We start from the raw sequence: 18,637 nt of genomic DNA on the forward strand, positions 1-18,637 counted from the left end.
CCAACTAGGATGACAAAATGTCTAATATCTGGGCGTTTCTCAAATCAGAAGTTCCAGTGCACTATAGACTGTTACACAAATGTCAGTTACATCTGAGACATGGATAATGTTTAATAAATGTGGTTCCCTCTTTCAAGGTATTCAAGGACAAGTGGAATATTTTGTAAACAGATTTTATGGCTACAGTAGCCTCAACAGCAGATTTAAAAGTGGCCTACCCTTTGAAGTGGGAGGATAGTTACACACTCGCGCGCGCACGCGCGCGCGAGGAGATACAGACATGAAATACTACTTCTCCTGAAAGTATCCATTCCCACGTCTAGAGCACCATCTACCCATGCTTTCAACAAGCAAATTATGACCAACTCCATCCCTCAGCATCCCAGGAAGCTTAATCATCTCCTTGTACACTTTTACAAGTTTAATTCACTTCAACAAGCAATCCGGACCGATAGTGTGCCTAATTCACCAGCCAGAAAATTCAAGAGCCAACTTTTTCCTTTTATGCACAACCACTTATCTGATCGTCTTTCTCGCCCCCTCTTAATTACTCCCTCAACTTCCCTCCCTTCCTCGCCACCAGCACGGACCTCTCTGGTACCCCCCACCACCCTTGCCTCGGGACTCCAACATTCCCCCATTCTCACCCCATCAACCACCGGCCTGAAGGTTTGCAGACACCGCCACCGCACCAACCAGACCACCCTCTCACCGGACCCCACCAGCCCAAACACGGCAAACTCCTCTTTCAGCGAAGGGGAGGGCGATGCTCTTCAAACTCACCACACGAAGTCGTTGCTTTTGTCCTCGTAGGAATTGATGAGCCCGTTGCACAGGGGGGCGAGCAGAGGTCTCTTCCTGCTGCTGCTGCCGAGGCTGGAGCTGCTCCCTCCCACGCCGGCGCTGGGCCTGGCCGCGCAGCTGAGCCGAGACAGGCCCGCGGACACCGCCCCGCCGCCGCTGCCGGACACGGCGGCCGCCACCAGCACAGGCCGCGCCGGGCCCCCGAGGCCGCCCGAACCCGCGGCCTGGGCCGCTCCGCCGGACGCCGCCGCCGCCACCGCCGCGGAAGGGGGCGACGGGGAAGAGGACAAGGACGAGGAGGCGGAAGTCACCGAGGAGGCCGCCGAGGAGCCAGGGCTGGTCCCGGCGGAGCCCGACCCGGCCTGGCGGCTCCCAGACATCGTGACTCCCCCACCTCCGGCCGGGCGCTCGGAGAGGGACCGCGACCGCGACCCGCCGCCGCCTCCCTCCCCTCAGCCTCAGTGCATCCTGAAGCCGCGCGCCGCGCCGGGAGGTGGGGCTGAGGAACAATAAAGTTGATTTTTTTAAGGCGAGCCCACAGCAGCGTCCGACGGGAGGGGGCGGAGGAAACTAAGAAAGCGGAGGGGAAGCCACTACCGCTGCCGAGGCCGCCACCGCCGCGGGCCCCGCCGCAGCCAACCGGGGCGCGCGGAGGGCCGGCCGTGCGCGCACGCGAGCGGCGGAAGGGGCGGGAGCGGCGGCGGAGACAACTTCGCGGGCGCCCGGACGCGCACAGCGCGCCCCCGGTGGCGGCCTAGTAACTCCGGCCGCGCTCGTCCACAGCTGTTTTCGCTCGTGACGTACGGGGCGGGGCGGGGCAGGTCGTGCCACGGATGAAAAGGCTACAAAGAGGGGAATGAATGATAGGGTGGCGCAATGGTTTGGGAGCTGGGGGAAAGAGCGGAGTGCCGGCGAGAGGACTGCGCACGCGCTCTGGGCTTCGACCCTCGAGGCTGTCCCGGGTCTCCGCTCCACGCTGGGAGCGTCGCGGGCGCGGAATCGCCGCACCACGCCTGCGTGGGGGCGAGCCGCATTCCTGAACGGGAAGAGGGAGCGGTCGCTATCGCTGTCGTCGTCGCTATCCGCTGGTGGTGTGACCTACTGGCAGGTGCTTTCCGAGCTGCGGTTTGAAGGCTCTGTAGACCGGGACGGGAGGAAAAAACCCAGGAGCTCAGAGCTGTTGAAAAGAGCACTAGACTGAGAGTCAAAAAGTCTGGGCTCTGCTGTTAAACCATTCCACAGTATTGTGAGGACTAAATTAAAATGAAGTCGGTGAACGGTGCTTTGTAGATTCCGAACATTGTAGCAAATGTTACCAATTTGATTGGTTCCACCATGCTCTCTTGTATCTTGAAAATTATTTACCAAATTAAACATAACAATAATGGGAAAACAAATTATATTTAATCTGAACACAGCTCAGTCAGAACCTCGATGTAATGTGGCTTTGATATATTTCTAGCACAAAACAAGGAAACCTGGCAGTTAATACCACTAAAAAAATGTGCAATTTCTGGTAGTTTTTTGGAATATCAAAAATTGAATACAGATTTTCATTTTCCATTTTAAGGATCCTTAAGATTCCGGGGGATATAAATTAGAAACAACAGGGTAATTTTTGGTGTCCTTTCCAGCTCTGTCATCCTGTGGTTCCTAGAGGGAAAGATCCCAGATTTAATGCTGTCCTGTGTATTGAAGACCTTTCCCTAGGAACCTTTATCCATGCTGAAGGGACAGAACCAGGGAAGGGCCTAGATGAAGGCCCAGCAAAAAGACCTAGCCTTTCCTCTGAGCAGTGTTCCATCAAAAGGCTGTCATCCTCAACTTTGACTTTACCGCTTACCTTACTATTACCAGCTCACGTTTCTGCTCAGAATATGATACAGGAATGAGCTTATCAGATCTCCAAGAATCACCCTCCTTGTGTGAACACTACATTACCTAAACCCTTATTTAACTTCACTTTCAAGACCCATCTGAAATATGAAGCCTTAAGGACACCTCAGTAGAGATATTTACACTCCACTTGGTGCTCCTAGGGTATTTTTTTTTTTTTGCACTTATAACATTGTTATTTTCCTTTATGTTTATGTGTGATTCTCCTCTGCTAGCTTATTAGCTTCAGCTTTGTATTCCCAACATATAATATGCCTATGATAGGTGCTTATTAAATATTTCTTGACTAACAAATAAAGCAATTGGTCTCATTTTTAGTTTAATTATTTGCTTATGGTCCATTTTTCCAACTAAATTGTAAGCTCTATCAGAGACAGGACCATATTGGTTCTCACTGGGAATTCAATAATTTCTTGATGAAGGAATGCATTAATAAGTAAGTGTAAATAATCTGATGAATATTTATCAAATATTTAGTGTACATAGACTTGCACTGGGCAAGGAAGAGATAAAGAAGTTTATAAAACATTGTTCCTACACTCAAGAAGCCTAAGGAATAATTTAAGAACTAGAAAAATAAATACAAAGATAAGTAACACTACCAAGGAACACATACTAGGTGCTTAATGAGTAAAGCAGAGAAACACCATAGGAGCAGAAAAAAGAGCACTTGCTAAGGGCCAGTGATGTGTGATATTGGAGGAATGTTTACATCAAATTCAGATACCTGTTTTATAGGGGGGAAAGCTTATTCAGCAAAAATTCATCTGGGGACCAGACTGTGTAAGCCTAAGCCTGGAATCCACTTCAGGAAATAACCTACAGGCAATTGGAAACAATGAAAGCCTTGCAATGGGGTAAAATATATTCAAAGTGTTGTTTTGAAGATTAAGTTTTCACCAGATTAATCTTTCAGAAGAGTGGGAGATTAGGAGCAAAGAAACTAATTAGGAAAAAATGATGGCAGTCCAAACATAGGTGAGGAGATTCTAGATTAGTGTGCTGACAAAGAAAGGGAGTATTCTGAGAAAAACACAAAAGAATCTATAGGATTAAGTTACTCTCTGTAGAAGAATCCTTACCATCCCCGAGGGCATGACCCATAATCTGTCTTGTTCATTACTCTTTTCCCCAGTACTTGGCACAAAGGCCATTAAGTTGATTAAGTAAAAAATGATGGAATACAGGGGTACCTGGCTGGCTTAGCCAGAAGAAAGTGTGACTCTTGTTTTCGGGGTCATGAGCTCCAGCCCCATGTTGGGTATAGAGATTACTTAAATAAAACTATCTGTTAAATGATGGACTACAAAGAAGAATGACTGTAAAGATGAGTCCAGGGATGACAGCATAATGACAGAATTGGAGAAGGCCAGTGGATGTTTTAGTTTTGGACGTGTTCAGTAAGTGGATGAAAATATATTCAAGGGGGCACCTTGGTGACTCAGTGGGTGGAGCATCTGCTTCTGCCCAGGTCATGATCTCAGGATCCCAGGGATGGAGCCCTGCATTGGGTTCTGCTCAGGGGGAGCCTGCTTTTCCCTTCTCCGTGGCCCCCAACTAGTGCTCTCTCTCCCTCTCTCTCTTTCTTTCTATCAAATAAATAAGATCTTTAAAAATACATGTGTGTGTGACAATATATACATATATGTATATATATTCAAATAAACAAATCCAGGCAGTGACCAAAAATTCAGGTTAAGACACAGGAAAAAGTTCAACACATGAAAAATAAAACTGCAGGTTCCTGAGATTCTGACTCTAAGTCTGGGGTGGGCCTATGAATATGTATTCTTAACAGCACCCAAGTGAACTTAACGCTTTGAGAAACACTGATCGTTCTGTAGGGAATGCCCAAGAAATATGTAAAATGGTCTCTTTCTTCCAAGTAGCTTATTGAAGAGACTTCTTAGCTGAGAAGTCTCCTAGGAAAAAAATCATCAGTGCCTAGTACTACCTCTTTGGAAACTGGGTTCAGTAAAATCTAAATTTAAAAAGGAAATGGAGGGATAGGAGATGTGATGCGACGGAATTTCCCTTTCATATCAGTTAAATCTATAAAGACTGTTCTCTAAGTACACAGTCCTTATTCTTTTCTACAGGCAAAATGTTCTGGAAAAGCAGAAGAGAAAAGAGGAAGCATGGCAAAACACACACACATACACACACACACCAAAGAATTCAGACGTCAGGAAAAGAAGCAAATAGGAGAAGACAAAAAACATATGAAAATGAAAGTAATGTAAAATAAAAACTAAGCCTTAATAATTGAAAGAACTCCATCACATTGTTAATTAACCCTATAAATGACAAGACAAAATCCAAGTCTTTTACGAAAATGCTGTTACCGAAGTAAAATCCAAAGGAGTTAAGATGGAATGGAATTACCAAGAAGATTAAACTTCGAGACATATTTCCAAAGGAGCTAATCCAGGGGTGCCTGAGAAGAACATATGACTCTTGATCTTGGGGTTGTGAGTTTGAGCCCCACGTTGGGTGTAGAGACTCCTTAAAAATAAAATCAATCAAAAATAAATAAATGGAAAATAAAATCGATCAATCAATCAGTACAAAGTAACTTATCCAAGTATAATCTGTTAGGGCAGTAAGGCTGCTGGTTTCTACCTCCAGCTAGTCCTGCCCTCTGCTAACCAATCTCTCAAAAAGATCCTTTCTAAAAAGCTTTATCTGCCTGATTCACCAGAAGAGTTTGCCGCCTGTTTGCCCTGTTTGCTGTCCAAGCAAATCTCTTAGTGAATAATAGCTTCCTTTAAGTTTTTTCTTTTTAATTTAATGGGATTGCCTGTTTAAAAAAAAGAGAAGAGAGAGATGTGAAATAAACATGGTATTAAAAAGCTGAACTGATGGGGGAAAGGAGAAAATATATTTTTTTGTTAGTGTGAATGGACAGGAGAAAAATAGAAAGTTTCTATAATGCAATAGCATAATAATACATCTAGAAGAAAATAATCCATCATCTACTGGTAAAATGAAAAGCTCCAATTTATGAATTAAAACCAGATATAAGGGCGCCAGGGTGGCTCAGTGGGTTGAGGCCTCTGCCTTCGGCTCGGGTCATGCTCTCAGGGTCCTGGGATCGAGCCCCGCATCGGGCTCTCTGCTCAGCGTAGAGCCTGCTTCCCTCTCTGTCTCTGCCTATCTCTCTGCCTGCTTGCGATCTCTCTCTCTCTGTCAAGTGAATAAATAAAATCTTTAAAAGAAATAAAAAATAAAACCAGAGATAGACAGTTACCTATGGAGAACTATAATTTCTTAAGAGTTACTGTTCACAGATGACTTTTTTTCCGAAAATGTGTATCACGGTGTTTTCGTTGCTAGAATGGCATTGTCAGCTTTTATTCTGTTCTTCCCGTCTTCTGGGTAAAATTACAAAACTTTTTAGGGAAGGTAAGCTAACAGCACTGATACCTTGGTAAGTCAATCAACATATTAAAAGAAGTTCATTTCCCGGGGCACCTGGGTGGCTCAGTGGGTTAAAGCATCTGCCTTTGGCTCAGGTCGTGATCCCAGGGTTCTGGGATCAAGCCCTGCATGGAGCCCTGCATCCTTAGCGGGGAGCCTGCTCCCCTTCCTCTCTCTCTGCCTGCCTCTCTGCCTACTTGTGATCTTTGTCTGTCAAATAAATAAAATCTTAAAGAAAAAAAAAGAAGAAGAAGAAATTCATTTCCTTTATTAAAGCACCTCTTTGGCAAGCTACTGCTAGCAATTTTAGTCAAGGCAGTTGTAAAAATATGTCCTGGTCCAATCAGAAGTACTCTAACAACGAAAGATTATAGGCAGAGCTGTGTGAATGTGAGTGCAACTTACTGAGTAGGGTTAGTCAATTTAAAAAAAAAAAATTGCCCGAGACTGGGAAAAAACAACTTGGACTGGAAAAACATTTGCTTCGGGTGCCTTGGGGGCTCAGTCAGTTGAGCCTTCAGCTCAGGTCATGATCCGCAGGGTCTTGGGGTCAAGCCCCGCATGTGGGCTCCCTGCTCCAGCTCTCTGTCGCTCTGTCTCTCTCACTCAAGTAAATTTAAAAAAAAATCCTTAAAAAATTTGCTCACCTGATATATGGCAATATGTATGTATTTTATGAATATATGGGTAGGTTTAGATCCACTTGAAAGTAATAAACCAAAACAAAATGAGGTCTGTTGAATTCTAATGAATTCAAAAGAGAACAATTGGAGTCATCTTGAGGTGGAGACCAGGTAATAAAGGGCAAAAAAGGGAAAAAAAAACAAAAACACTTTGTGTTGAAATTAAAGCATATAACATAGTGAATCTTTTGCTCCATGGATTTAACCACTCATGCATGCAATGTGGCATAGCTAAACAACCTGGGAAAGCGTATATAACTAGAATCAAGCACTGTTTAAAAGAACAAATTATTGGGGCACTTGGGTGGCTCACTGGGTTAAAGCCTCTGCCTTTGGCTCAGGTCATGATCTCAGGGTCCTGGGATCCAGCCCTGCATTGGGCTCTCTGCTCGGCGGGGAGCCTGCTTCCCCATTTTTCTCTGCCTGCTTCTTTGCCTACTTGTGTTCTCTCTCTCTGTCAAACAAATAAATAAAATCTTAAAAAAAACAAAAAACAAAAAACAGCAAAGTGTTTACTGTGACTTGCATCAATACTCCTTCCTACAAGAATAAATGCAACAAGATGGGATCCAGAGAGAGACAAACCATCAGAGACTCTTAAGGAGGGGGGGTGGGAATTATGGACACTGGGGAGGGTATGGGCTATGGTGAGTGCTGTGAAGTGTGTAAACCTGGTGATTCACAGACCTGTACCCCTGGGGCTAATAATACATTATATGTTAATAAAAAAATAAAAAATTAAAAAAAAAAGACTCCCTCCTAGACTGTAACTTTCTTTCTGCCTAGTACCCTGGGCATTCGGGCAAGTCATACTGCGATATCCACTGCAACACATGCTCCTATCATCTACTAAATTCTGTAAAAAAAAAACAACAAAAAAAAACTAAGAATGCTAAAGTAGCACTGGATTGTGAAATTGTGTAACCAATCTAGAATAAAGGGTGAATAGTATTTGGTTATAATCATTGTAACGAGATTTATACCAGGTTGCAAGAGAAGTTAGTGTGGGAACCTATTGCTAACCTTTATTTTTTTAATTTTTTAAAAATTTTATTTATTTATTTGACAGAGATCACAAGTAGCGGCGGGGGGTGGGGGAGAGCAGTCTCCCCGCTGAGCGTAGAGCACGAGTGGGGGGCTCGATCCCAGGACCCTGAGATCATGACCAGAGCCAAAGCCAAAGGCCTCAACCCACTGAGCCACCCAGGTGCCCCTATTGTTAACCTTTAAAGTTAAGGTCAAATAAAACAAGGATTCATTCTGACCTGTTTCCTCTTATTTCCTGAGTCCACATGGTAATTCTTACATTTTTAATTTGCTCTATTCAGATAACAACAGGTATTTCTTACCGCAGCCTGAGTCCTCCCACCCAGAGCCTCGGGCATCTGCCATTAAACCAGTTCATAAACTGCCTTTGCACTTATCGATTCATTGTGAGATAATAGAAACTGGTATTATCTCATCTCCAGTCGGGAAAAATTAGGTCAAAGCAGTAAAGTTGCTGGCCAAAATTCTAGCACTCCACCCCGTGTTCAAGGACTGAGGGTTGCCCAATCTGGGTAATCTCTGTCGAACTACTGTTGGATAGAAGAGCATATGTTAATTCTGAGTCATTACACCAAAGTCACAAGCAAAAATTGAGTATCATACACCATGCCTCATTCTTTCTTCCCTCACTGTTTGATATGACCTCATTCTCAAATACTTGGTTTATACCAAGGTATAATCAGTGTTAATAATACATCTGAAGAGGGGCGCCTGGGTGGCTCAGTGGGTTAAAGCCTTTGCCTTCGGCTCAGGTCATGATCCCAGGGTCCTGGGATCGAGCCCCACATCGGGCTCTCTGCTCAGCAGGGAGCCTGCTTCCCTTCCTCTCTCTCTGCCTGCCTCTCTGCCTACCTGTGATCTCTGTCAAATAAATAAATAAAATCTTTAAAAAATAATAATAATACATCTGAAGACGTTATGAGCTGAATCCCATCCTAAAAATTGAATTCTGTATTGATATCCACTGCAGTGTCAATAGAAGTGTATTACTTTCCATTGTTACCATAACAAATTACCACAAATGTAATAGCTCAAAACAATAGCATCTAGGCTTGCTGGTTTCACTGTTGAATCTCACAAGATTCAAATCAAGGTCTCAGGGGAGCTGCTTTCCTTTCTGGAGGCTCTGGGGGATAATCTGCCCCTGTGCTCCTTCAGATTGTTGGCAGAATTGAATTTTGTGGGTCATAGGATTGAAGTCTCTTCTCAGCTTCTATGAACCTGCATTCCTTGACGGGTGGCCCCTTACCCCTCTCACCAGCAACAGTGAGTCAAGACCTTCTCACACTGCATCTCTCTGATTCTTCTGCTTTCCTGCTCCACTTTTAAAGGGCTTATGGGATTACATTGGACCCACCCAAACAATCTGGGGAAAATGTCTCTAAAAGTCAGCAAATTCCATCTACGAAATATCTTTGTCTTGTAACATAACATATTGACATGTTCCGGGGATTAGGGTATGACATCTTTGGCAGGGCTTTTCATCTGCCACCTGGGTGGCTTATTTGGTGAAGAGTCTGCCTTCTGCTCAGGTCATGATCCCAGAAGGCTCCGGGTTCAGTGGGGAGTCTGCTTCTCCCTCTCCCTCTGCCCTTCCCTTCTTTATCTCTCTCACTCTTTCCCAAATGAATAAATAACACCTCTAAAGCACTACAATCTTGGGGCACCTGGGTCGTTCAGTGGGTTGAGCCTCTGCCTTCGGCTCAGGTCGTGATCCCAGGGTCCTGGGATCGAGCCCCACATCAAGCTCTCTGCTCAGCAGGGAGCCTGCTTCCCCCTCTTCCTCTGCCTGGCTCTCTGCCTGCTTGTGATTTCTCTCTGTCTGTCAAATTAAAAAAAAAAAAAAGAAAACCTACAGTCTTTAGTTAATAATACTGTTTCAATGTTCAATTCATCAATTAGGACAAATGTAGCATGCTAATGCATTATGTTAATAATAGGAGAAACTGCTGGCAGGAGGGCAGATATGGAATTTCTGTGTACTCTTTGCTTAATATTTCTGCAAACTTAAAACTACTCTAAATAATGAAGTCCATCAATTTAAAAAAAAGATGAAAATTTTAAAAATGAAATTTTCAGAGGTTTGAAGAACAAAGGAAAATATAAGGGAAAAACAGAGGAAGAGAAGTTTTTTTGTTTGTTTGTTTTAAAGATTTTATTTATTAATTTGACAGACAGAGATGCCCCGACCTTGAGATCATGACCTGAGTTGAAGGCAGAGGCTTAACCCGATGAGCCACCCAGGCACCCCTAGAGAAGAAATGTTAAAAGAAAAATTCCTAGACCAGAATAAAAAATTCCTAGCCATTATAGTATCATTCGTGACACATTAATATCGTGACAGTAAGAGCAGACTATCCAACAAGTGCCAAGCAAGAATATGAAAAAAAAAATTTTGCCAGTGAAATTTCAGATCATCAGGCATAGAAAGAAAATACTAAATTATTGCCAATACAGAGGAAGATAACCATCTCTTTAAAATAATAAGACTCGGGGCACCTGGGTGGCTCAGTCGGTTAAGCCTTTGCCTTTGGTTCAGGTCATGATCCCAGAGTCTTGGATCAAGCCCCACATTAGGCCCTCTGCTCAGCAGGAAGCCTGCCTCCCCCTCTCTCTCTCTCTGCCTGCCTCTCTGCCTATTTGTGATCTCTGTCAAATAAGTAAGTAAAATATTTTTTAAAATAAAATAAATTAAAAATAATAAAATAATAAGACTCAGGAGCACCAGGCTGGTTCCGTTGGATGAGCACAGGACTTTTGGTCTTGGGGTTGTGAGTTTAAGCCCCATGTTGGGTGTAGAGATTACACACATACATACATATATATATATATATACATACATACATACATAAACTTTAAAATAATGTGAATCAGGGGTGCCTGGGTGGCTCAGTCGTTAAGTGTCTGCCTTTGGCTCAGATCATGATCCCTAGGTCCTGAGATCCAGCCTAGGCCAGGGCTCCCTCCTAGGCCAGAGGCCTGCTTCTCCCACTCCCCCTGCTTGTGTTCCCTCTCTCGCTGTGTCTCTCTCTGTCAAATAAATTAAAAAAAAAAAAATCTTTAAAATAATGTGAATCAGATTGATAACAGATTTTGTTATGGACCGAATGCTCGTGTCCTTCTAATATTCTTTTTCTTTTTTTTAAAGATTTTATTTATTTATTTGACAGACAGAGATCACAAGTAGGCAGAGAAGCAGGCAGAGAGAGAAGGGGAAGCAGGCTTCCTGCTGAGCAGATAGCCCAATGCGGGACTCGATCCCAGGACCCTGGGACCATGACTCAAGCCAAAGGCAGAGGCCTTAATCCACTGAGCCACCCAGGCACCCCTCCTTCTAAGATTCTTATGTTGAAATCTTAATCCCCAATATGATGCTACTAGGAGGTGGCTCTTGGGGGCTGATTAGGTCACGAGGGGAGAGCCTTCGTAAATGGGATTAGTGCCCTTATAAGAGACATGAGAGCTTGCTGCCTTTCTCTCTCCTCACTGCCATGTGAATATACAAGGAGACAACCATCTCCAAGCCATGAAATGAGTGCTCCCCAGATAGGAAATCTACCAGCGTCTGGATCTTGGACTTCGAAGTCTTCAGAGCTGTGAGAAATAAATATTGTTTAAGCCACCCAGTCTATGGAGATGGTTGTGGCAGCCAGGCTGACAAAGGCAGATGTATTATAAGCAACACTAGATGTTAATAGAAAAATGCCTACACTGTTCTGAGGGAAAACTTTTTTAAGCCTAAAATTTTAAAACCAAACTATGAGTCAAGTTTGAGGGCAGAACAAAGTTATCTTCATGCATAAAAGTGCTTAAAATGGTTCCTGCCTATATCCCAATTCCTTTTGCCTGGCCCAGTCACCCGGTTGCTGAGTACAGTCTGCTAAGGCCTTGCTCTCCGAAGGATCGCCCTTGGGTGGCTGGAGCTGGGAGTCCACTTTCTAACCTGCTTCTCTCCTTCCACCCACCTCCCATGCCAATAGCGAACAGCCGGGCACTGACACAAGGCTACCCAATACTCCAGCCTCCTTGGGACCAACCTTGCAGTGTGGTTAGTGAGCCTTGGCTCCCCGGAGAACTAGACTGTGATTAGTCGCCACGTGAAACCTCATTCTGGCCCAGTTTCCTCCCCAAGCCCTATCTTGCTTCCCTTGCTCCCCTCCTCCCCAGGGAAAACCCTCATTAAGTCACTCTCCTAAGAATTCCCATCTCAGGCTCTGCTTCTAGGGAATACGATCTAATCCCCTACACATTCCTCGAAAAAGACTGCTTGAGAATGATCTCCAACTTAGGAAATAACAAAAAGAATCCAAGGGACCTCCACTTCTTTTTTTTTTTTTTTAAGAAGATTTTATTTATTTATTTGACAGAGAGAGAGACAGAGAGAGAGGGAACACAAGCAGGGGGAGTGGGAGAGGAAGAAGCAGGATGCCCACTGAGAAGTGAGCCTGCTGCCTCCATCCCAGGACCCTGGGATCCGAAGGCAGATGCTTAACGACTGAGCCACACAGTTGCCCCAGGGACCTCCACTCCTGACCAATATGGAGTAATGGACCCATACGGACCAATATGGAGACCAATATGTTAGTCCTCCACCTCGAGGACTAAGTTTTCCCTCCCACATGAAACCACTGAAAAAACAGGCTCACTGTGTGAAACTGTACTTTTGGACATTGGATAGCGGGTAACACAGAACCGTGAACCCTGCCAAAAAGGGGGAAGAAATGAAGCGAGCCCTAGAATTAGTCCAGCTGAGTGCCTGAAAAACATCTCCAGTCCTGCCACCAGGAAAGGGGACCCAGGAAGTGCCAGATGGCCTCTCTCGGTTGAGGAAATGTAACTGGGAGTCTGAGAAGTGGCTAAGAATGCAGTGGCTAGAGTTTTCAGGGCAGAGCTGCAGAAGGGCAAGAGCTATATGGAGACAGAGTTCCAGAGACCTAAAGAGTATCTTCAGGTGTGCCTGAGTGGCTCAATGGGTTGAGTCTCTGCCTTCCGCTCAGGTCGTGATCTCAGGGTCCTGGGATTGAGCTCTCTGCTCAGCGGGGAGCCTGCTTCCGTGTCTCTCTCTGCCTGCTTCTCTGCCTACTTGTGATCTCTGTCTGTCAAATAAATAAAATCTTAAAAAAAATTAAAAAAATAAGAGTATCTTTAAATCTTCGGCTGAATACTGATTCATGACTGCATGTGAAGAGAAAGCCTGAGGTTGGGGAAAGAACCACCCAAAGGGGCAGGAGGAATCATTCCCAAAGTTCACCCTGAGCTAGGAAGAGTCACTGAAATATGAGGGCAGTTTTGTTGCCCCAACTAGTGCAAATTACTCTAGCTAATTCACAGGAATTTCATCATGGTCTTTAATTCCTAGCAAGTACTGAAAAAATTTAAAAAACTAGACACATACATATTAGACAAAGAGGCAGTGCTATCATTATTTAATAAATAGTGCTAGAAGCATTCTCCATTTAGAAAAAGTATAAATTAAACCTCAGTTTGTGGCATGCAAAAACATATATTCCAAATAAACTAAAGTTTTAAATATAAAATAATAATGATCAAGTAATATTTCTGAGCTTTCATATTGAGCCTAATCTAATCTTTTCCACATCTTTATGAAATCAGCATGCTATAACATTTAGATCATAGTGGAGTGGGATGCGGGCTTAGGAGTAAGACTGTGTCATTCCCCACCTCCAGCACTCACTCTCCTTTAGCACTGAAACCTAAGATCATGTCCTTTATGCATCTCTCTTTTGTTTGCTCCTATAAGGGCCTTTCAATCCGAGTTATTTTTTTTTTTTCCTTTATTCTGGGAAATGAATCTTCACATCATATTACTTCACCATCCTCCTTTTTCTTTCCTTTTGAGATTTCAATTAATTGGATTTGGCACTTTTGTTTCTCTTCACTCTACACTTTAGTAATACACACACACACACACATAAACATACATATAGTTAAAATTTGTGTATCTATTTATATACACACATTATATATATATTTATATATTTATTTATATATGTAAAGTTCATATGTTTTTGTATATATCTATAATTTACATATTATATAAATTATATATTTATATTTTTTCATTTTTAATTTTCTAGTAGAGTTTCTTAATCTTATTTCACTAATTTGCATTCATGTGCGTTCAATGTGTATTAGCCTATCAATTTAATTTGCATTCATGTGCGTTCATGTGCTATTAGCCTATCAATTATTCTGTTTTCTACCAAATAGTTCCACTTGTTTTGTTTTCATTTTTTTAAAGACTTTATTTATTTATTTGACAGAGAGAGAGAGAGAGAAAAAGAGCACAAGCAAGGGGAGCAGCAGAGGGAGAGGGAGAAGCAGGCTCTCGACTGAGTAGGGAGCCAATGCCAGGCGTGATCCCAGGACTCTGGGATCATGACTAGAGCCCAAGGCAGATGCTTAACCAACTGAACCACCCAGGCGCCCATGTTTTTGTTTTAGTTTTTTAAACATTTATTTATTTATTTGAGAGACAGAGAGAGAAACTACATGAGGGGGAGGAGCAAAAGGAAACGGAAAGAGAATCCGAAGCATGGGAAACTTATGACCTAAGTCAGACACTTAACTAACTGTGCCATCCAGGTGCCCTCCATCTTGTTTTGTTTTGTTTTGTTTTGTTTTTAAGATTTTATTTATTTATTTGACAGAGATCACAAGTAGGCAGACAGGCAGGCAGAGAAACAGAGGAGGAAGCAGGCTCCCTGCCGAGCGGAGAACCCGATGTGGGGCTCCATCCTGAGCTGAAAGCAGAGACTTTAACCCACTGAGCCACCCAGATGACCCATTTTTTAAAATTATTTTTGTTCCATGGGCCCCTGGTTGGCTAAGTGAGAAGAGTACGTGACCTTTGATCTCTTGATCTGAGGGCTGTGAGTTTAAGCCCCATGTTTTACTTAATAAAAGTGAAATAGTAATGATTTTTGGTTCCTGAGAGACATATGATTAGCAGATAATATCCAATCATAAATTATTTGCTCATTTGTAGAAGATTCAGTGGGTCAGCCTTCCTCTATTCTTCAGGAAAAACATTTATTCATTTAACGAACATTTATTGGATACTTCCCATGTATCAACAACTGTATCAAGTTCTAGAGACATGGTAGTTACAGAAGTTTCCCTCCTCGTAAGCTTTATTTTCCAATAAATATGTTAAGTCAGTAGATAGACTCTGTGAAACAAAGTTCACTGTTGGAAGTGATATTTTGATTAAATTGGTCAAAACCCTCTCTAAGACTAATGTTTGACCAGAGACCTGAATGAAAAAAGGAAGTGGGCCAAAGGAACTGTAGGGGAGGATCAGTCTAGGCAGAGATTATCATACATATGCACAGGGTCTTTGTAAGGGCAATGCTTGGTAGTGAAGCTCAAAAACCAATGTGGGGGTGCTTGGGTGGCTCAGTGGGTTAAGCCTCTGCTTTCGGCTCTGGTCGTGATCCCAGAGTCCTGGGATGGAGCCCCGCATTGGGCTGTCTGCTCGACGGGGAGCCTGCTTCCCCCTCTCTCTCTGCCTGCCTCTCTGCCTACTTGTGATCTCTCTTTCTCTGTTAAATAAACAAAAATCTTAAAAAAAAAACAAAAAAAACAATGTGCTAGAAGAGCTTGTGGGAGGTATGGGGCAAAGGGAGAGAAAGAGAGAGAAAATATAAAGTCAGAAAGGTGGTGTTGGGGCACCTGAGTGGCTCAGTTAGTTAAGTGCCTGCCTTTGGCTTGGGTCATGATCTTGGACTCCTGGAATTGAGCCCCATGTTGGGCTCCCTGCTCCGTGGGGAATCTGCTTCTCCTTCTCCCTCTGCCCCTCACCTGTCCCCATGCTCTCTCTCTCTCCCTCAAATGAATAGGTAAAATCTTTAAAAGAAATGAATAGGTAAGGGGCGCCTGGGTGGCTCAGTGGATTAAAGCCTCTGCCTTCGGCTCAGGTCATGATCCCAGGGTCCTGGGATTGAGCCCCGCATTAGGCTCTCTGCTTAGCAGGGAGCCTGCTTCCCTCTCTCTCTCTGCCTGCTTCTCTGCCTACTTGTGATCTCTCTTTGTCAAAAAAATAAATAATCTTAAAAAAAATGAAATTAATAAGTAAAATCAAGAAAGAAAGAAGAAAGAAAGGTAGGTGGTATTACAGGCTAAATTGTAACACTGCCCCCCCCCACTGCCCCACATTCATATACTGCAGACCTTAACCCCCAGTCCCTCTGAATGTGACTACCTTTGGAGATAGGGTCTTTAAAGAGGTGATTGAGTCAAAGTTAAGGTCTTTAAGATAGGCTGTAATTCAATCTGACCAGTATTTTTGTAAGCAGAGGAAATTTGGACAACAGGGGGCTATCTGGAGCATGCACAGGCAAAGACCATGTGAGGACATAGCAAGAAGGTGGCCATCTGCCCTCCAAAGAGGTAGGCCTGAGGAGAAACCAACCCAGTCAACATCTTGATCCCAGACTTCCAGCTCCCATAACCATGCGAAAACAAACACCTGTTGTTTAACCCACCCAGTCTGTATTATTTTGTTATAGCAGCCCTAGAAAACTAATACAGGAAGCCCAGGAGCCATTTTTAACAGTCAGCTGTTGCAATTTGAATTGAAATTTTATTCATAGAAACTATACAAAATGATATGTCCTTGTTTTAGTGGTGTACTTGGTGAGACTTTCTTGAGAATAATATTAAGACTGTAGGGGCCCAGGGCAGGCTGCCCCCAAAATATGTCACTTTGACATATTGATTATTTTAAATAAAAGTTACTTAAGAGATAAGTTATGCCAAAAGGACACTCAGACCTTTCTCCATCGCTCTGAATGCAGGAAATAAATTTCCCATGTGAAAGATATCCTCCCTGTACCAGGAGGTGAAGAGACGTCCTTCTTACCAGAGATAGGAAACTGAGAACTCAGAAGGTTGTATAAATAACTCTTATTACTCTGTTTTTTAGAAGCTTTTATTTTTAATAATCTCTACACCTAATATGGGGCTTGAATTTATAAGCTCAAGATCAAGGGTTGCACGCTCTACCAACTAAGCCAGCCAAGCACCCCAACTCTTGTCACTCTTTACTAATTTACCAACCCAGCCCAAATTCTGTTTAGAATTTCTTACTAAGCAAAACTCCCTAAGTGAAGGGTTGTTGTTTTTTTTTTTAATCCTGTCAATTTCTCAAAGATTAATTGTTTTTCTGACAAAAAAAGTATAAAAACTTCTTGCCTTGGTCATTTCTTTAGGGTTTGATTTCATTACTGGGCCTCTGGGTACACCTACTAAAACTTGTTTTTTTCCTCCTGTTAATCTGTTTCATGTAAATTTAATAATGTTCAGTCCAGCTGGAAGACCTTGGGAGTAGAGAAGCATTTTTCCTTCCCTTCAACTCATGGTTTGTTTCCATTTTTTCCCCGTGAGAAAAGAAAACATAACCAGTAGTGTGGTGAGAATTGGCTAAAAGTCCTGAAGTAATGACAGAGATTCACAGAGACTCACAGAGAAAAAGATGGACATATTTAACAACAAGAACAATACGAATTTAACTCCTATATTTCAAAAATTAAAGTTAAAAGGCCAATATAAAAAGGCACACCATAAACTGTGGGTTAATTTTTGTAGTAACTAAGAATGACAAAACATAGACCGTCCGTAATCTACGGTGATTGTGTTTTGAATACCATCATCCGTTTACCTTACCTCTGGTGACATGGGGAGAGCTGTGTCCATTCTCATTTTCAATCCTTGTGATTCTGGAGAGAACCCAAACCCCAAAACTCCAAGTTTAACAAGTTTAACATATAAACCAGAGTTAAGCCAGTCAGCAAGTCACATTCTTAGCACCTCTCCCATCCCTCCAATAAGTATGAATGGATGAATTGCTGAAGGAAGAGGAGATTTTGCTGGGACATCTGGGAAGGAGAGCTTGTTTTTTTCTTGATGGCTCTGGAGTCAAAGAGGTCACAGAGAGCTGGCACTCTCTGTTGGCACCGTGTTAGTACCATCTTGTTATCTTGTAGAATCCAAGAGTGAGACCAGTATAGGGGAATGCAGTATTAATACATGGAGAGAAAGGAAATTCTGACCACAGCATTTCAGTCTTGAATCCAGCCATACCTGATATCAGCACTAACCCCAACTATTTATTTACACAGGCAATAAATCCCTTACTGGTCATTGCTCTTAACATTGAAATTGTCTATCTTTCAATTAGATTGTTGGGTTCTTGATTGCAATGACTCTCATTTCTGATCTATTCCTAGCATCTGGCAAAGGGCCTGGTATATTGAGGATGAGGTACATATATTTTTACTAAGTGGATATTAAATTAAGATGCTGTCATTAAAAAAAAGATGCTGTCATATTTTAAAGTTGCTTTAAAGACTACTGCAACTTCCTACGTGATTTTGACTTTTCACAATATCATGAAGATATTTTCTAGTCTAAGGTAAATGCATGACTCACAGAGAACTCACTAATATCCTCTTAGTATCACGACTCCATATTTTTGGTGGGCGATACATTTGATACATTTCCAAACACCCCCATAGCAACTAAAGTTTTAAAAATACACTCAAAATCATATTTTTATCCTTGTCAGCTCATATACTATATATCATCTCAGATCGGAAGTCCTGGTTTGCCTTCCTCCTACTTAGGAAGGAACACAATCTCGAGAGTTTCATTATTAAGTGAACATTTTTCATTTGTTCATTCTTTCCTTCATGCATTCACTGTATTATTAATCTACTGCTGCTATAATCTACTACTGCTAATACCCACAAACTTAAAGACTTAAA

General features: G+C 42.8%; 1 protein-coding gene across 4 annotated transcripts in view; it reads right to left on the minus strand.

Annotated features, from left to right (window-relative positions):
- The window catches only part of COP1 (COP1 E3 ubiquitin ligase), a 252,902-nt gene extending 251,459 nt beyond the window's left edge, over window positions 1-1,443 (minus strand). For 3 of the 4 annotated variants that reach the window (XM_045983212.1, XM_045983213.1, XM_045983211.1), the window contains exon 1: window positions 784-1,441. In XM_045983212.1, the coding sequence (XP_045839168.1) occupies window positions 784-1,184 (401 nt within the window). In that variant the 5' untranslated portion in view covers window positions 1,185-1,441. Of the gene's footprint in view, window positions 1-783 lie in introns of all 4 variants that reach the window. The other variant, XM_045983214.1, reaches the window with a different exon arrangement.
- Window positions 1,444-18,637: the final 17,194 nt, after the last annotated feature.

This window comes from Meles meles, chromosome 17 (assembly GCF_922984935.1).
Source record: "Meles meles chromosome 17, mMelMel3.1 paternal haplotype, whole genome shotgun sequence".
Taxonomy (NCBI): Eukaryota; Metazoa; Chordata; class Mammalia; order Carnivora; family Mustelidae; genus Meles; species Meles meles.